Here is a 14,928-nt window from a genome sequence, read left to right on the forward strand (position 1 = left end):
TGTGTATTGAGAGCCTTTTTTGATTAGCTCGTAGAAGCACAGTGATATTTAATTTTGGGTCGAACCCTGAATTTATTAAAGATGCTGAAACATCCTGTGATGCTATGACCCCCTTAAAAGAACTTCCATTACCAATTGCCGGAAAGGTCCGGTCATTTAACAGTTGATAATATTTTAATGCGTGGAGGTGCGAAACAAAATAATTGACCTTATGGCCACTTGATAAAAAAAGGTTTGAGTTTATGACCATTTTATAAAAGCAGGATGGTCATAATGTTAATATCGTGACTTTGTAACCAATTAAAATTTGGCGTTGCATTCACTTAATATGTGGCCATTCGAAATGTTTATATTGCACCCCATCTACCAAAGTGCTGCTGCGCCCAATGGGTGTTACTTTCACTGATCCATCTGGTATTTGAGAACGGCTTCTCATTCACCGGGGACCACATTGGTATAAAGTCGGTTTTTTTTGGCCTAACTAACCGAAGGTCGAACGTATTTCTGCCATGAAATTTCATCTACCTTACAAATGCCATTCGGAGTTGGTATAAAACTTGTACAGCAGCGAACACGAAAGTAGAAGTGACAGTTTTTATCAAATTTCGTCAGTTAAATTCTTCTTTAATTCTTTTCGATATTTTAAGAAAAACTTCTAAGGGTTTTGTAACTAAAACTATGCACACCAATCTCATAGAGTTTTGGAAAAAAATTATTTTCGATTACTTTTTTTCGAGATATTTGTATGAGGAGCATATAAAACATCAATCGAAAAAAAAAATTGAAGCGATTTTGCAAAGAATTATAGCTTTCACTTTGATGGACTAAAATTGATTGGGCTACAACACTGCATACTCAAAAAAAGTTCAGAAAACTCAAAATAATGAGTAGTATCTGTTACAAAACTCATTAAAGTTTTTTCTTAAATAATTGAAAATAAAAAATCCAAAATTTTTTGACGAACTTTGATAGAAACTGCAACTGCTGCTTTCGTGCTCGCTGCTGTAGATAGGTCCGCCAATTTGTAGAAAAAAATTAAAGGCAGCAATTGGAAGAGAAGCACGGCCTTAACATCCTCGGTGGTATATCGCGAATTGTTATAGTAAGTTTATTATTCGTTTACCTACCCTCCTATATTTTTGGTATCAGTGAATCTCTTTCCGTTCCACCACCATTCATCATAATCCTACATCCAAAAAGAACTTTGGCACCGATAAACCATAGATCCATCCACCATTCTCGAGCTGACCATCAACAATCCATCATTAACAACTTACCAGTCAACGGCTCTTCACACACCACCCGCACAAGACTTCAACATCACCTTACTCCATCGTACGTTTGCTAACCGATTCACACCTTACTTATTTCATACCAACTTACACGCAAGCCTTCGACAAAACCAGCCTACAACTTATAAAAAAAATTTTGATCCTTGAGAAAACTTTCGAAAATGTTAAAAAAGTCCGATCCACGATTGAGTTGCGCTCGCTTTAGTGCGTCTCTTCTGAAAGTGACGCTTTCGCGATGAATGCACCAACTGAGTTTTGGTCTTCGCATGTATGTCCATTTTCCAATCACCTAATTAAAAAAAAAATAAAACTAACAATATTTTTTGCAATATTTTTACAAATGTGATATGACTCAGTCTAGCGCATCCGCCCTTCGATCATTGGCGCTGAGTATAACAAATATTTTTCAGCTCTTATTTGTATGTTAAATTGTAAAGAAACGTGCCGATGGCATCGTTGTGAGCCGATTGCAAGAAATAAACCTATAGACCTAAAGAAAACCTGATAGCGCGTAACTGTTATAATATTTCATATCTGCTTACTTCAAAAACCATTGTAATCTAATAACTTAGTTGATTTTATTATTTCCGTTGACAGCAACAAAAACGTGCTACTCAAACAAAATCTGTGCCAATGCGAAGACGATAACAACGCTTACAAGACGATAAAAGCAAGTGATAATAACAATAAAACAAAATGAAAATGTGTTGCATAAAAGCTTTCAACCGCCAAAGCTACAGCAAAGTAGAACACACGTGCTACAGAGTTAAGACAGAGAATACAAGACGGAAGACGTTTAAAGTTCTAAGACGGCTTTAGAGTTTTGAGAACAATTTTACTTTCCTTTTGAAGTTGATAGAATGCAACAACAACGCTTCCTTTTATTTTGCCTCTGGCTACAAAGTTTTTGTTTATATTTAATTTGCGCAAACGCCACTGCGAAATCAGGCGATGAATTAACACATCAAAGTATTGAGGCTATACAAAAACGAAATTTGGATATATTGCAGGAAACTTTGCCACTAGGCTGGAAAGCATTTTGTGAGTATGAAATATTTAACCATTTCCAAATACAACCAAATCAAATTTTTTCGAGTCTTGCATCAAAAAACTTTATTTGAAGAGATCGGGCGAAAATTAAAAAGAGTATTTCTCTTATTATCGATGTTGTTCTCGAAAATAAAGTTATTGCTTTTGGTACTTCGAAATCGGACCCTACTTAATATATTTTTTAACTAATTGTATTTAACAAAAATGTTAAAGTAAAAATGAAGACGTGGCCTTCTTTTACTAATTGTATTTTATACCTTATTTTTGTATTTAAGCTTCTAAGAACAGTATAAGGGGTCTAAGAGCAAACTGTTGATGCGCTGAATCCGAGTACGCAATCGGAAATATCCTAGGGGGTACCTATGTGTCCCTAACCTTAAAATAAATTCTCAGTCATCATTAATTATACTCAGTTGAGCATAGCTCACGGTTGGTTGTACAGGTATAAAGGAATCGAGATAGATATAGACTTCCATATATCAAAATCATCAGGATCGAAAAAAAATTTGATTGAGCCATGTCCGTCCGTCCGTCCGTCCGTCCGACCGTTAACACGATAACTTGAGTAAATTTAGAGGTATCTTGATGAAATTTTGTATGTAGGTTCCTGAGCACTCATCTCAGATCGCTATTTAAAATGAACAATATCGGATTATAACCATGCCCACTTTTTCGATATCGAAAATTTCGAAAAACCGAAAAAGTGCGATAATTCATTACCAAAAACGGATAAAGCGACGAAACTTGGTAGGTGAGTTGAACTTATGACGCAGAATAGAAAATGAGTAAAATTTTGGACAATGGGCGAAGCACCGCCCACTTTTAAAAGAAGGTAATTTAAAATTTTGCAAGCTGTAATTTGGCAGTCGTTGAAGATATCATGATCAAATTTGGCAGGAACGTTACTCCTATTACTATATATATGCTTAATAAAAATTAGCAAAATCGGAGAACGAGAACGCCCACTTTTAAAAAAATTTTTTTTAAAGTCAAATTTTAACAAAAAATTTTATATCTTTAGAGTATATAAGTAAATTATGTCAACATTCAACTCCAGTAATGATATGGTGCAACAAAATGCAAAAATAAAAGAAAATTTCAAAATGGGCGTGGCTCCGCCCTTTTTGTATAATTTGTCTAGGATACTTTTAATGCCATAAGTCGAACAAACATTTACCAATCCTTCTTAAATTTGGTAGGGGCATAGATTCTGTGACGGTAACTGTTTTCTGTGAAAATGGGCGAAATCGGTTGAAGCCACGCCCAGTTTTTATATAAAGTCGTCCGTCTGTCCTTCCGCATGGCCGTTAACACGATAACTAGAGCAAAAATCGACATAGATATCTTTACTGAACTTAGTTCACGTACTTATCTGAACGCACTTTATCTTGGTATAAAAAATGAACGAAATCCGACTATGACCACGCCCACTTTTTCGATATCGAAAATTACGAAAAATGAAAAAAACGCCATAATTCTATACCAAATACGAAAAAAGAGATGAAATATGGTAATTGGATTGCTTTATTGACGCAAAATATAACTTTGGAAAAAAACTTTGTAAAATGGGAGTGAAACCTACCATATTAAGTAGAATAAAATGAAAAAGGTCTGCAGGGCGAAATACAAAAACCCTTGAAATTTCGGCAGGAATACTGTTCGTGGTATTATATATATAAATAAATTAGCGGTATCCAACAGATGATGTTCTGGGTCACCCTGGTTCACCTTTTGGTCGATATCTGGAAAACGCATTCACATATACAACTACAACCACTCGCTTTTAAAAGCCTCATTAATACCTTTAATTTGATGCCCATATCGTACAAAGACATTATAGAGTCACCCCTGGTCCACCTTTATGACGATATCTCGAAAAGACGTCCACTTATAGAACTAGGCCCCGCGCCCTTTTAAAATACTCATTAACACCTTTCATTTGATACCCATATGTGTGTTCATATACCATAGATTTTCACGAAAATTTGTGATAACTGCATACCTTTTTGTTGGTAGCTGCTATTAGCAAGTCATTGTGTGCCCTTTTTGCTTTGTGTTGTGTTCGCTGCTAGCTATACGCTGTCTTGCGATTTGCATCCAGTGCTCCAAAATAACTCTTGCCCATAATTTTTGAACAGCTGTTCAATTTATCTTATACTTATAGTTTCTTTTGCCTATTTTTCTTTTGGGTTAGTTTAACTTTGCAATTATGTTGGATTGCTGTGTCAAGAAGTGCACCAATCAAAAGAAAATTTCCCGTGGTGATACTTATGTTTGTTGTTGGCTCTGTGATAATATGGCTCATGTTATCTGTGCCGGTTTCTCTCACATAGGTGGTCGGGTGGTTGACCTAATATCCAGCAAAATTGGACTGAACTGGACATGTCATGATTGTCGTTCCGTAGAAAATGACATGCGAGCTTTTATGAGGCAAACTCAGAAAGAGTTCAACAACATTTTTATTGGGTTTCGTGACCTTAACGAAAGATTCAAAACGATGGAGGCTCACTTTAAAAAATTGAAAGTGATATCTGAATCCCCAAAACGAAAGAAATGTATGCCCAACAATGACTCCAACTTGTCTTCGAGTCAGGGGCAAAGCTGTCCTCCTACGAATGTCCCTTCAACCGCGTTGACTAATACGAACAGGCTAACCAAAGACGTTATGAAAAATGCAGCTCAGGAATCTCCACAAGAATCTACACAAGGTTGTGTCGAGACTTCCAGTGAGACGATCTATGGCAAATTAAACGATGCACGAACTAATAGTGGTACTTTTGCGGCTGTTTGTTCTACGTCACCAATGTTGATTTCGCTGGACTCCCCAATTCAACCTACACCTCCACCGGTATCTTTAGCTCCAACAATAACAGTTACCGATACTGGGGTTGTTGCTAGCGATACAAGTATACCTGAAAAAAATAGTACGGGCTCGATAACCAACGCTATAACGGCCGCAACTTCCCAGCTCTCTGGTGCGCTATCCGCTACTCCTTCGCAGGTGACTGCCGTGCCACCTCGTAGGGCTGTATTTGTGTCCCGATTACACGCCTCGCTTACCGAAATTGACATTGCTCATTACGTTTGCTCTAAACTTGGTGTTGCACCCACTAGTAACATCAATGTGTATAAATTTAACTTTAAATATGAGAGAGACATCTCCTCATTTAAAATATCCCTTTCAGATGAATATTTCGATAAGGTACTTGATTCCTCTTTTTGGCCCAAGCATACTGTGGTTCACTTGTTCACGAGAAAGGCGAGGGCCGAACCTGTTTTATTACAGCCAAAAAACGGTATGACGAACACAGTAATAACAACACAAAGGTAATTGCTGATCTGTCCCGTCTTCTCATTAATTATCAAAATGTTCGTGGTTTACGATCAAAACTTGTTCCATTCTTCCTTAATTCTTTCAACTTTTCTGCACAAGTTGTAGCTTTTACGGAGACCTGGCTAAAGCCTGATAATTACAATTCTGAGGTTTTTTCAAATAAATATGCTGTTTATCGGCGTGATCGCATCTCTAGAGCGGGAGGTGTCCTTATTGCTGTTGAATCTAACCTATCGTCTGAGTTGATTTCGCTGGACAATATCTCTCATATCGAATTCATAGCAGTTAGGCTTTCATTCGGTAGCTATAGCGTAATTGTTTGCTGTTCGTATATACCACCTCGTTCGGATATGGATGTTTATGCTAGTCATAGCTCGGCCATCTGTGATTTGCATTCGCAGTTGGGAGATAACGATCGACTTGTTGTTGTTGGTGACTTTAACTTGCCAACAGTTAGTTGGGTTAATATAAGTGATTCAAACTTTTTAACTCCCACTGCTCAACATGAGTTTCTCAATTGCTTGTTAGACTCATCTCTTTTACAGATTAACAATGTTCCAAATAGTGGAAATAAAATGCTGGATTTAGTATTTGTGGATGGCTCGGTGGGTACTGCCCTTACGCAAATACCACCTTTATCCCTTCCAGAAGACCCTCTTCACCCTACGCTAGAGATATCACTTGATATCAGCCTACCCCGTAGGATTCAAGTACAGTCTCGTCCCCGATCTAGATGCTTCTACAAAGCGAATTTCATTATGCTCAATGACCTGTTGGCTTCTCATGATTGGTCGGATCTCTATGCTTGCACTGATGTCGATTCGGCTATCTCTATATTTTACAGTACGCTTGATAGCTTCTTTGATACCTGCATTCCTACTCGCTATACCCTATGTTCGAATAAGCCCCCTTGGTTTTCAAGGCAACTTATCAGACTTAATAACATCAAATCTAGGCTTTATAAGAGGTTCAAGAAATCTGGAGCATCTGCAGACCTCTATAAATATCTAATAGCTCGTTCTAAATTTCACCGTCTTAATCAGCTTTGTTATAAAAATTACTTGAGTTGTTGTAAAGCCCAATTTTTTAGAAATCCCAAAAAGTTTTACAGTTTCGTAAATTCAAAGCGGAAAACTTCTGGGTATCCTTCCTCATTAACCTTTGGAGGTAAAAAAGCTTGCACTGATGACGACGTGCCTGAACTATTTTGTGAGTTCTTTAAGTCCACGTATTCATCCAGTGGTTTTCATTCTGGTCAATATCCCTATCGCTTAGATAGCTCGAATTACATTAGGAATCCTGCTATTGATGGTAATATTGTTCTTCAGAGTCTTCAATCTTTGAAGCCCACCTTTTCTCCGGGACCGGACGGTGTTCCTAGTTGCGTGCTTAGGTACTGCGCCGAAAACATGTATGAGCCTATTTTAAAATTATTTGAGCTATCTCTGGGATCTGCGTCATTCCCGGCACTTTGGAAACAGTCTTTTATTATACCCCTGCATAAAAAAGGTAGTAGGTCAAAAGTTGAAAACTACAGGGGTATTGCTAAACTTTCAGTCATTCCTAAAGTCTTTGAACAGATTGTCACCAATCAACTGCAATATCAGTGTTCTAGTCTTTTATCTCCATGTCAACACGGTTTTATTCGTCAAAGGTCTACCACTACAAATTTGCTTGTATTCACCTCTATAGTTATGGAAGGATTTTTAGCGAACAAGCAAACGGATGTCATCTACACGGACTTCAGCAAAGCATTTGATACCGTCAACCACGAGTTGCTTATTCATAAGCTTGATTTACTGGGCTTTCCGTTTCACCTATTAATGTGGCTGAAAAGCTATCTTTCTAACCGGACCCAAAAAGTCCTGTTCAAGTGCAATCTGTCGGAATCGTTCGGAGTTTCCTCCGGCGTACCCGAGGGAAGTCATCTAGGCCCTTTGCTCTTTGCCCTTTTCATTAATGACTTGCCACAGACAATATTATATTCACATACTATAATGTATGCGGATGATGTAAAACTTTGCTACACTTACTGTGCTACCGATTTGAGTTCCTTGGATCTTCTTCAGGCCGACTTGGACTCGTTCCAATGTTGGTGCACAACAAATTTACTAGCTTTAATTTGCTCTAAATGTAAGCATATGACATTTCACCGAGTGAAGCCAGCATTGAAATCTTATGTAATAGATGGTACGCCTTTGGAGCGTATATCTATTGCAAATGATCTAGGTGTCCTTTTTGATCCGAAATTGAATTTTAACATGCATATTTCATCTATGGCCAACAAAGCGTTGGGTTTACTTGGATTTGTTAAAAGATGGGCTAAAGAGTTCGATGATCCGTACCTCACTAAGGTTCTTTACACATCGCTGGTTCGTCCAATACTCGAGTATTGCTCATGCGTTTGGTCCCCTGTTTCTCAAAAGCATATAAAGCGTCTTGAGTCAGTTCAAAAGCAATTTTTGATATTTGCATTGCGCGGCCTTAATTGGGACTCAAGTCTCCACCTTCCTCCATACAGAAGTAGACTTCTTCTTATTAACTTACCCACTCTGGAAAATCGGAGAATATTACTGGGGGTATTGTTCATCCATAAGCTCATTATTGGAGAAATTGATTCCGCGGACCTCCTCAGCCGCTTGTTTTTTGCGGTTCCCCCTAGAGTATCCAGACACTACGTTCCTTTCTATTTACCACTTTGTCGACGAAACTTTGCTAAAAATAATCCTCTTCTTATCTGGTGCGCGCACTACAATGACTTGTATAGCTGCATCAGTCTTGAATGTACTTTTGCCACTATACGTAATGCAATACTTGCCTATCTAATTTAAGAGATACAAGCTAATTTAATTTGCCGGCATTTTATTCCTTCGATAAAAAACAGGAACTATCTCGCTTAAGGATGGAGGAACATTTATCAACATGTATCATTAAGAAGGAACAAGACAGTACTGTGTTGATTGGAATCTGGTGCATTCCAACAACGTAAAAAACATGCTTTTTCATGAGTCACTGACCGGAATCGTATGCATTCCGGCAGTATAATCTTATGGGTCAGGCATCGAGCTGATTGGAATCCGGTGCATTCCAACAACACAGGTCATGTTACTTTTTTATGCCTTGTGATGGCGTATCCTCATTACACTACTCTTAGCACTGCCGGATTCCCATGACATGCTGATTGGAATCTTGTTGCATTCCAACAGGGAGATTGGAATCCACTGTATTCTGAAATCATGCTGAGCGGAATCTGATGCATTCCGCCAGTATAAGATTTCGGCATAAGATCTTATTTCTGCTCATATTTCTTATTATTATTATATTCTGAAATTAAATAGTAATGTTCATTAATATTTCTTTGTTTGTAATATAACATTGTTGAAAGCTCGATATATCTTAAATTTTATCTTTTGAGTTGTATATTTATATATCTTTTATATTATGCAGTCGACCATAGTTTGTCGTCGACTTTAACTAATAAATAAATAAATAAATATCGTACAAACATATTCTAGAGTCACCCCTGTTCCACCTTTATGGCGATATCTCGAAAAGACGACCACCTATAGAACTAAGACCCACTCCATTTTAAAAAGACTCATTAACACCTTTCATTTGATACCCATTTCGTACAAACAAAGTCTGGAGTCATCCCTGGTCCACCTTTATGGCGATATCTCGAAAAGAACTAAGGCCCACGCCCTTTTAAAATACTCATTAACACCTTTCGTTTGATACCCATATTGTACAAACGCATTCTAGAGTCACCCCTGGTCCACCTTTATGGCGTTATCTCGAAAAGGCGCCCACCTATAGAACCAAGGGCCACTCGATTTTAAAATGCTCATTAACCCCTTTCATTTGATACCCACATCGTACAAACAAATTCTAGGGTCACCCCTGGTCCACCTTTGTGGCGATATCACGAAACGGCGTCCAACTATGGAACTAAGGATCACTCCCTTTTAAAATACGCATTAACACCTTTCAATTGACACCCACATCGTACAAACAAATTCTAGAGTCAACCCTGGTCCACCTTTATGCCGATATCTCGAAAAGGCGGCCACCTATACAACTACCACCACTCACTTTTAAAACCCTCATTAATACCTTTAATTTGATACCCATATCGTACAAACATATTCTAGAGTCACCCCTGGTCCACCTTTATGGCGATATCTCGAAAAGGCGTCCACCTATAGAACTAAGGCCCACTCTCTTTTAAAATACTCATTAACACCTTTCGTTTGATACCCATATTGTACAAACGCATTCTAGAGTCACCCCTGGTCCACCTTTATGGCGATATCACGAAACCGCGTCCAACTATGGAACTAAGGATCACTCCCTTTTGAAATACGCATTAACACCTTTCATTTGATACCCATATCGTACAAACAAATTCTAGGGTCACCCCTGGTCCACCTTTGTAGCGATATCACGAAACGGCGTCCAACTATTGAACTAAGGATCACTCCCTTTTGAAATACGCATTAACACCTTTCATTTGATACCCATATTGTACAAACGCATTCTAGAGTCATCCCTGGTCCACCTTTATGGCGATATCTCGAAAAGGCGTCCACCTATAGAACTAAGGCCCACTCCCTTTTAAAATACTCATTAACACCTTTCATTTGATACCCATATCGTACAAACAAATTCTAGAGTCAACACTGATCCACTTTTATGGCGATATCCCTAAATGGCGTTCACCTATAGAACTATGGCCCACTCCCTCATAAAATACTCTTTAATACCTTTCATTTGATACACATGTCATACAAACACATTCCAGGGTTACCCTCGGTTCATTTTCCTACATGGTTATTTTCCCTTATGTTGTCACCATAGCTCTCAACTGAGTATGTAATGTTCGGTTACACCCGAACTTAACTTTCCTTACTTGTTTTTTATTAATTTTTGTAAACATCTTTAGATCAAGGTAAGGGGGAACTGTTTATTGACGAGCTATCAGGTGGTTATCGAAAAGCTACCGATTTATTATCAAAAAGCTAGCGTTTTATTATCAAAAAGCGATCTATCATTTATCCAAATGTTATCGAAATGTTATTAAAGAGTTATTGGTTTGCCATCAAAAGTTATCGATTTTTTATCGGAGTGTTATCAGTTTGTTATCGGTGTGTTATAGAAAAGTTTTCGATTTTTTCCGATGTGTTATCGAAAAGTTATCGATTTTTTAATTAATTTATTCAAGGTTCGAATCGAACTCAAGGCCAGAACAATAATTTTTTTCCAATGATAATTATTGTTATTTTTTAATTTTTCTAAATTTGAAAAATTGTATTTTGTTTTTGGAATAGTAAGTAGAAAATTTTTCAGACAACCTGCCATAGCTGCGCAGATAGATCCATTTCGAAGGGTGCTAAGCCTTCATCATCAGTACGCTTTAGGCATGCTGCGCTAACCATTTAGCTATACAGCGGTGGTTTGTTTGACTGGCAAATTTGCTACTCTATTCCTTTTTACCAACTATATTTATTCAGTGTTGCGCCATCTGGTGCAAATCACTGATAATGCTGGATTTTTGTTTATTGTCAATTACTTTGTTTGACATTCCCAAGTGCTCATGGTTTATTAACAATTGTTTTTGTTTTTATCGGCCTATTGATAAATCATTCAAGGTTAGAAAAATTAAAAAATAACAATAATTATCATTGGAAAAAAAAATTATTGTTCTGGCCTTGAGCTCGATTCGAACCTTGAATGATTTATCAATAGGCCGATAAAAACAAAAACAATTGTTAATTAATTTATTATTGACAGATTTCAAGAATTTTTATCGACGAGTTAACAGGTTGTTATCGAAACTTTATCAATTCACTATCAACAATTCGAAAGTTTTCTTTTTAATATCGGAGTGTTATTAATTTTTTATCAGCATGTTATAGATTTGCAACCGATTTGTTATCAAACACGTGATTGATTTTTTTTTGTATATGTTATTAAACAGGTATATAGATTTTTTAACAACCCTATATCGATTTATTATAAACAAGCTATCGATTGTCTACAGAAATGTTATCGACATTTAATCAAAAGGTTATTGCTTTGTCATCGAAAAGTTATTGATTTGTTACCTGACGTCACCAGCTTGCTATCGAAAAATTATCGCTTTGTTATAAAAAGTTGATGATTTTTTACACAAAAGCCAATTGTTATAATTTTTTTACCAAAAAATATCATGTTCTTAACGGCCACCAATTACTTATGTTCTTAGAAAGTTAGCTATTTATTATCAAAAATGTTTCAATTAGAAGTTATCGATTTTGTATAAAAAAGATGTCGGTTCGTTATCGATTTCTTTGCTTAGTTTTACCAATATGCTATCGATTTGTTATCGATTATTCATTGGTTTCTTATGAAACAAATACCGATAAAACTTCAATATACACTGGATGACACATGTTTAGCCCTTCGATAACAATCTGTTAAGAAACCAATAAAATGCTGATGGCTCGACGATAAAAAACCGATAACTCGACTACACTAATTGGGTATCCGTTGTCGTCGATAAGGAGGCGAGGATCCAGCGCTGCCCAAAAAGTTCGAAATCTTCGGGTAAAGTTACCTCTGTTGAAGTTTAACTTCAACCGCTGGTCGAGCTCTAGTTAACATGAAAACATTGGCTTTCTAGACGCACACCAGTACGCTCACACAACTTCTGGAGTACTTGGTACTCACGGCTTTTTTTTTGAGGTTAAGGCCGGAGCACGATGGCGAGTTCCGATTCACCGCAACAAAGCTCGGAAAAGGTGGAATTTCCCGTTTTTCTAATAAAAATTGGCTTGGTTAAATACCCACCCGAGTTATATACATTGTTTTTATTTTGTTTATTTGTCATCTCTCTTGTCTCCCTACGTGCAGGTGATGCTCCAGTGGATGAGGCTGTTATGCTGCTACACAATGGCATAAATCCTTGCGATGCCGCCATACACGTAATGACGGTCAATAACCGTAGCATTGAACTGCCCATAAAAGCGATCTCTGAAATTACGGATTTTGATATCAATCCCAAACGTAAAACGCTGGTCTATGTGAACGCCTACTACACACCCGACAGTTATTTCAGCGTACAAGCGCACCTTAAATTATTGCAGGAGACACGTCGTGATCTCAATATCATCATCGTCGATTTTGCACGCGATGTACTTCAGCTATATTATACAGTACGGCATCACGTTGCAGTGCAGGGTCATTTCGTAGCGAAAATACTTAACGTGATCATACAGCATGGTGTCGCACCGGCAGATATCACCGTGGCAGGTCATTCAGTGGGTGCTAATATAGCTGCTTTGGCCGCACAAATTTATGCCAGACAAACTGCAAAGCTTACCGGTCAATTAATTGCTATTGATCCAGCGTTGATGTGTCAGCCTGCGGACATTTATGTCCACCGCAATTCGAGTTCACGTGTTGTAGTGATACATGGTGAAGGTGATGTGTTTGGTGTGCGTGAACGTCGCGGCACCATCGATATTTATCCGAATGGTATTGGTTTCTTTCCGCGTCGTAAATTACAACCTGGTTGTGGTACAAAGATTTGCAGTCATATGTATTCGTTTGTTTTGTACATGGAAGCGCTCATCGAGAGTGTGATGATACCTGCCGTGAAGTGTGATAGTTGGTCACATTTCCGTAAGAGGCAATGTGATTTTAAAGATGCAGTCGCGTTAGGGTTGAAGTATCCCGATAAAGCTGGAGGCGTCTACTTTTGCCTAACACAACCAAATCCACCATTCACGTTTATGGAACATGGTTTGAGGTATCAGCGAAATTTGGCGTATGCAGCAAAGGCGAATTAAGTGCAAGAATTGAGTTGGAGTTGGATCAGTGCGAGCACGGCTTAAGTGAATAGCAGGATGTTATATTTTTAAGAATAAAATAAAACTAAGTTTGTATACTTTCACAATTTTTATTTAAATGATGGCAAATGGGTATAACCCGATTACCAACTGCAGCGGTAGTAAGTGTTCAAAAACCTTCGGGGAGTGTCTTAATCGCTACAACAACAAAATCAACAACAACATGGATGTCAAATGCGGGTAGCTTAGGTAATGTTAAACTTTCCGATTTGTTGTGGGCATAGTGTGCCCTGATGTTTGTTCGACGATGAAACTGAATAACAAAATTAAAACTCCGCCCTCTTATTTAATATACCATACAAACTCAAAATAAGTCTCCAAATTTTTAATTATCTGGTGCGTGGTGGCAGTTTAGGTATAGGTCTTCCTCGTAGTATCTGGATAACTAATTTGCACCAATGAGCACCTAAATGATATCTTCACTTCCATGTAACCATTCTCCGTTATCTTTCTTTGATAGTCGCCGCACGAGTTTACCTCTAGGTTATGTTAAATTGAACTGACAGGCCATTAAGGTACCTTTATAGACTGAATGTGTCCATGGTGGTGACAGAACGGAAAAACCTCGATATCTGGCAGCTCTGCCGCCCCTAGTAACTGGAGTCGTGACCCTGTGAGCGCCGGGAATGAATGCACTTCCTTCATCTAGTTTTACTGACGTGGTGGTAGGGGTTGAATTGGTAAGCACGTTGGTACTCATAACTTCGAAATTAAGGATTTTTGAGCTAGCTCCCTTTTGATATTAGTGTGCGATACGCAACTCTTGTCTCGGTTTAATTTCTCTTAAGAGCAACGGACTCGCCCCTTCAGTTAAATTGGAACCATCGGTATGCATGTGTATAGTATGTTCCGCCATTTCCGCACCCTTCGACTCTCCGGATTTATTGTGGCTCAAGATCTCTTTTGAAGCTCATGCACGGGGTCATATAGTCTAATCACGCTTTATTATATGCTTCATGATTTTTGTGTGGCTGTCCGTCATACAATGGCCCAATAGTAAATTATATGCTTGTCAATTGCCTACAATATCTTGTTTGGTTGATTTTCCGACAGGGTGGATAAATACAATATCCTCTTTCGCGCACAAAGTGCTGCGGAGACTGACTATCCGCTTTCCCTTTCACATGCAGCTTCCCGAAAATTAACTTTCTAATATATTTCATAGATACTAAATGAGTTTTTTTCACGTGCAGGGTAAACCTGAATCCAGATGCCCAGGCACGTAGATCCCGGAGAGCCTGATCCATCAGCGAGTTGGTTGTTAGCAGACATCAGCAAAGTATAACGACTGACCTCATTGCGACGTGAGATTTCTGCAATTTAGCCTTCAAAACGATCCAATTTGTTAAGGACGGATGTCAAA

The 14,928-nt window shown here is 38.1% G+C and overlaps 1 protein-coding gene across 1 annotated transcript; it reads left to right on the plus strand.

Annotated features, from left to right (window-relative positions):
* Positions 1–1,896: 1,896 nt before the first annotated feature.
* On the plus strand, positions 1,897–13,771 carry LOC137252626 (lipase member H). The gene is made up of 2 exons (XM_067788626.1): positions 1,897–2,333; positions 12,568–13,771. Exons 1-2 carry the CDS (start codon positions 2,153–2,155, stop codon positions 13,503–13,505), a joined length of 1,119 nt encoding a protein of 372 aa, XP_067644727.1. The 5' UTR covers positions 1,897–2,152; the 3' UTR covers positions 13,506–13,771.
* Positions 13,772–14,928: the final 1,157 nt, after the last annotated feature.

This window comes from Eurosta solidaginis, chromosome 5, assembly GCF_040869045.1.
Source record: "Eurosta solidaginis isolate ZX-2024a chromosome 5, ASM4086904v1, whole genome shotgun sequence".
NCBI classification, from domain to species: Eukaryota; Metazoa; Arthropoda; class Insecta; order Diptera; family Tephritidae; genus Eurosta; species Eurosta solidaginis.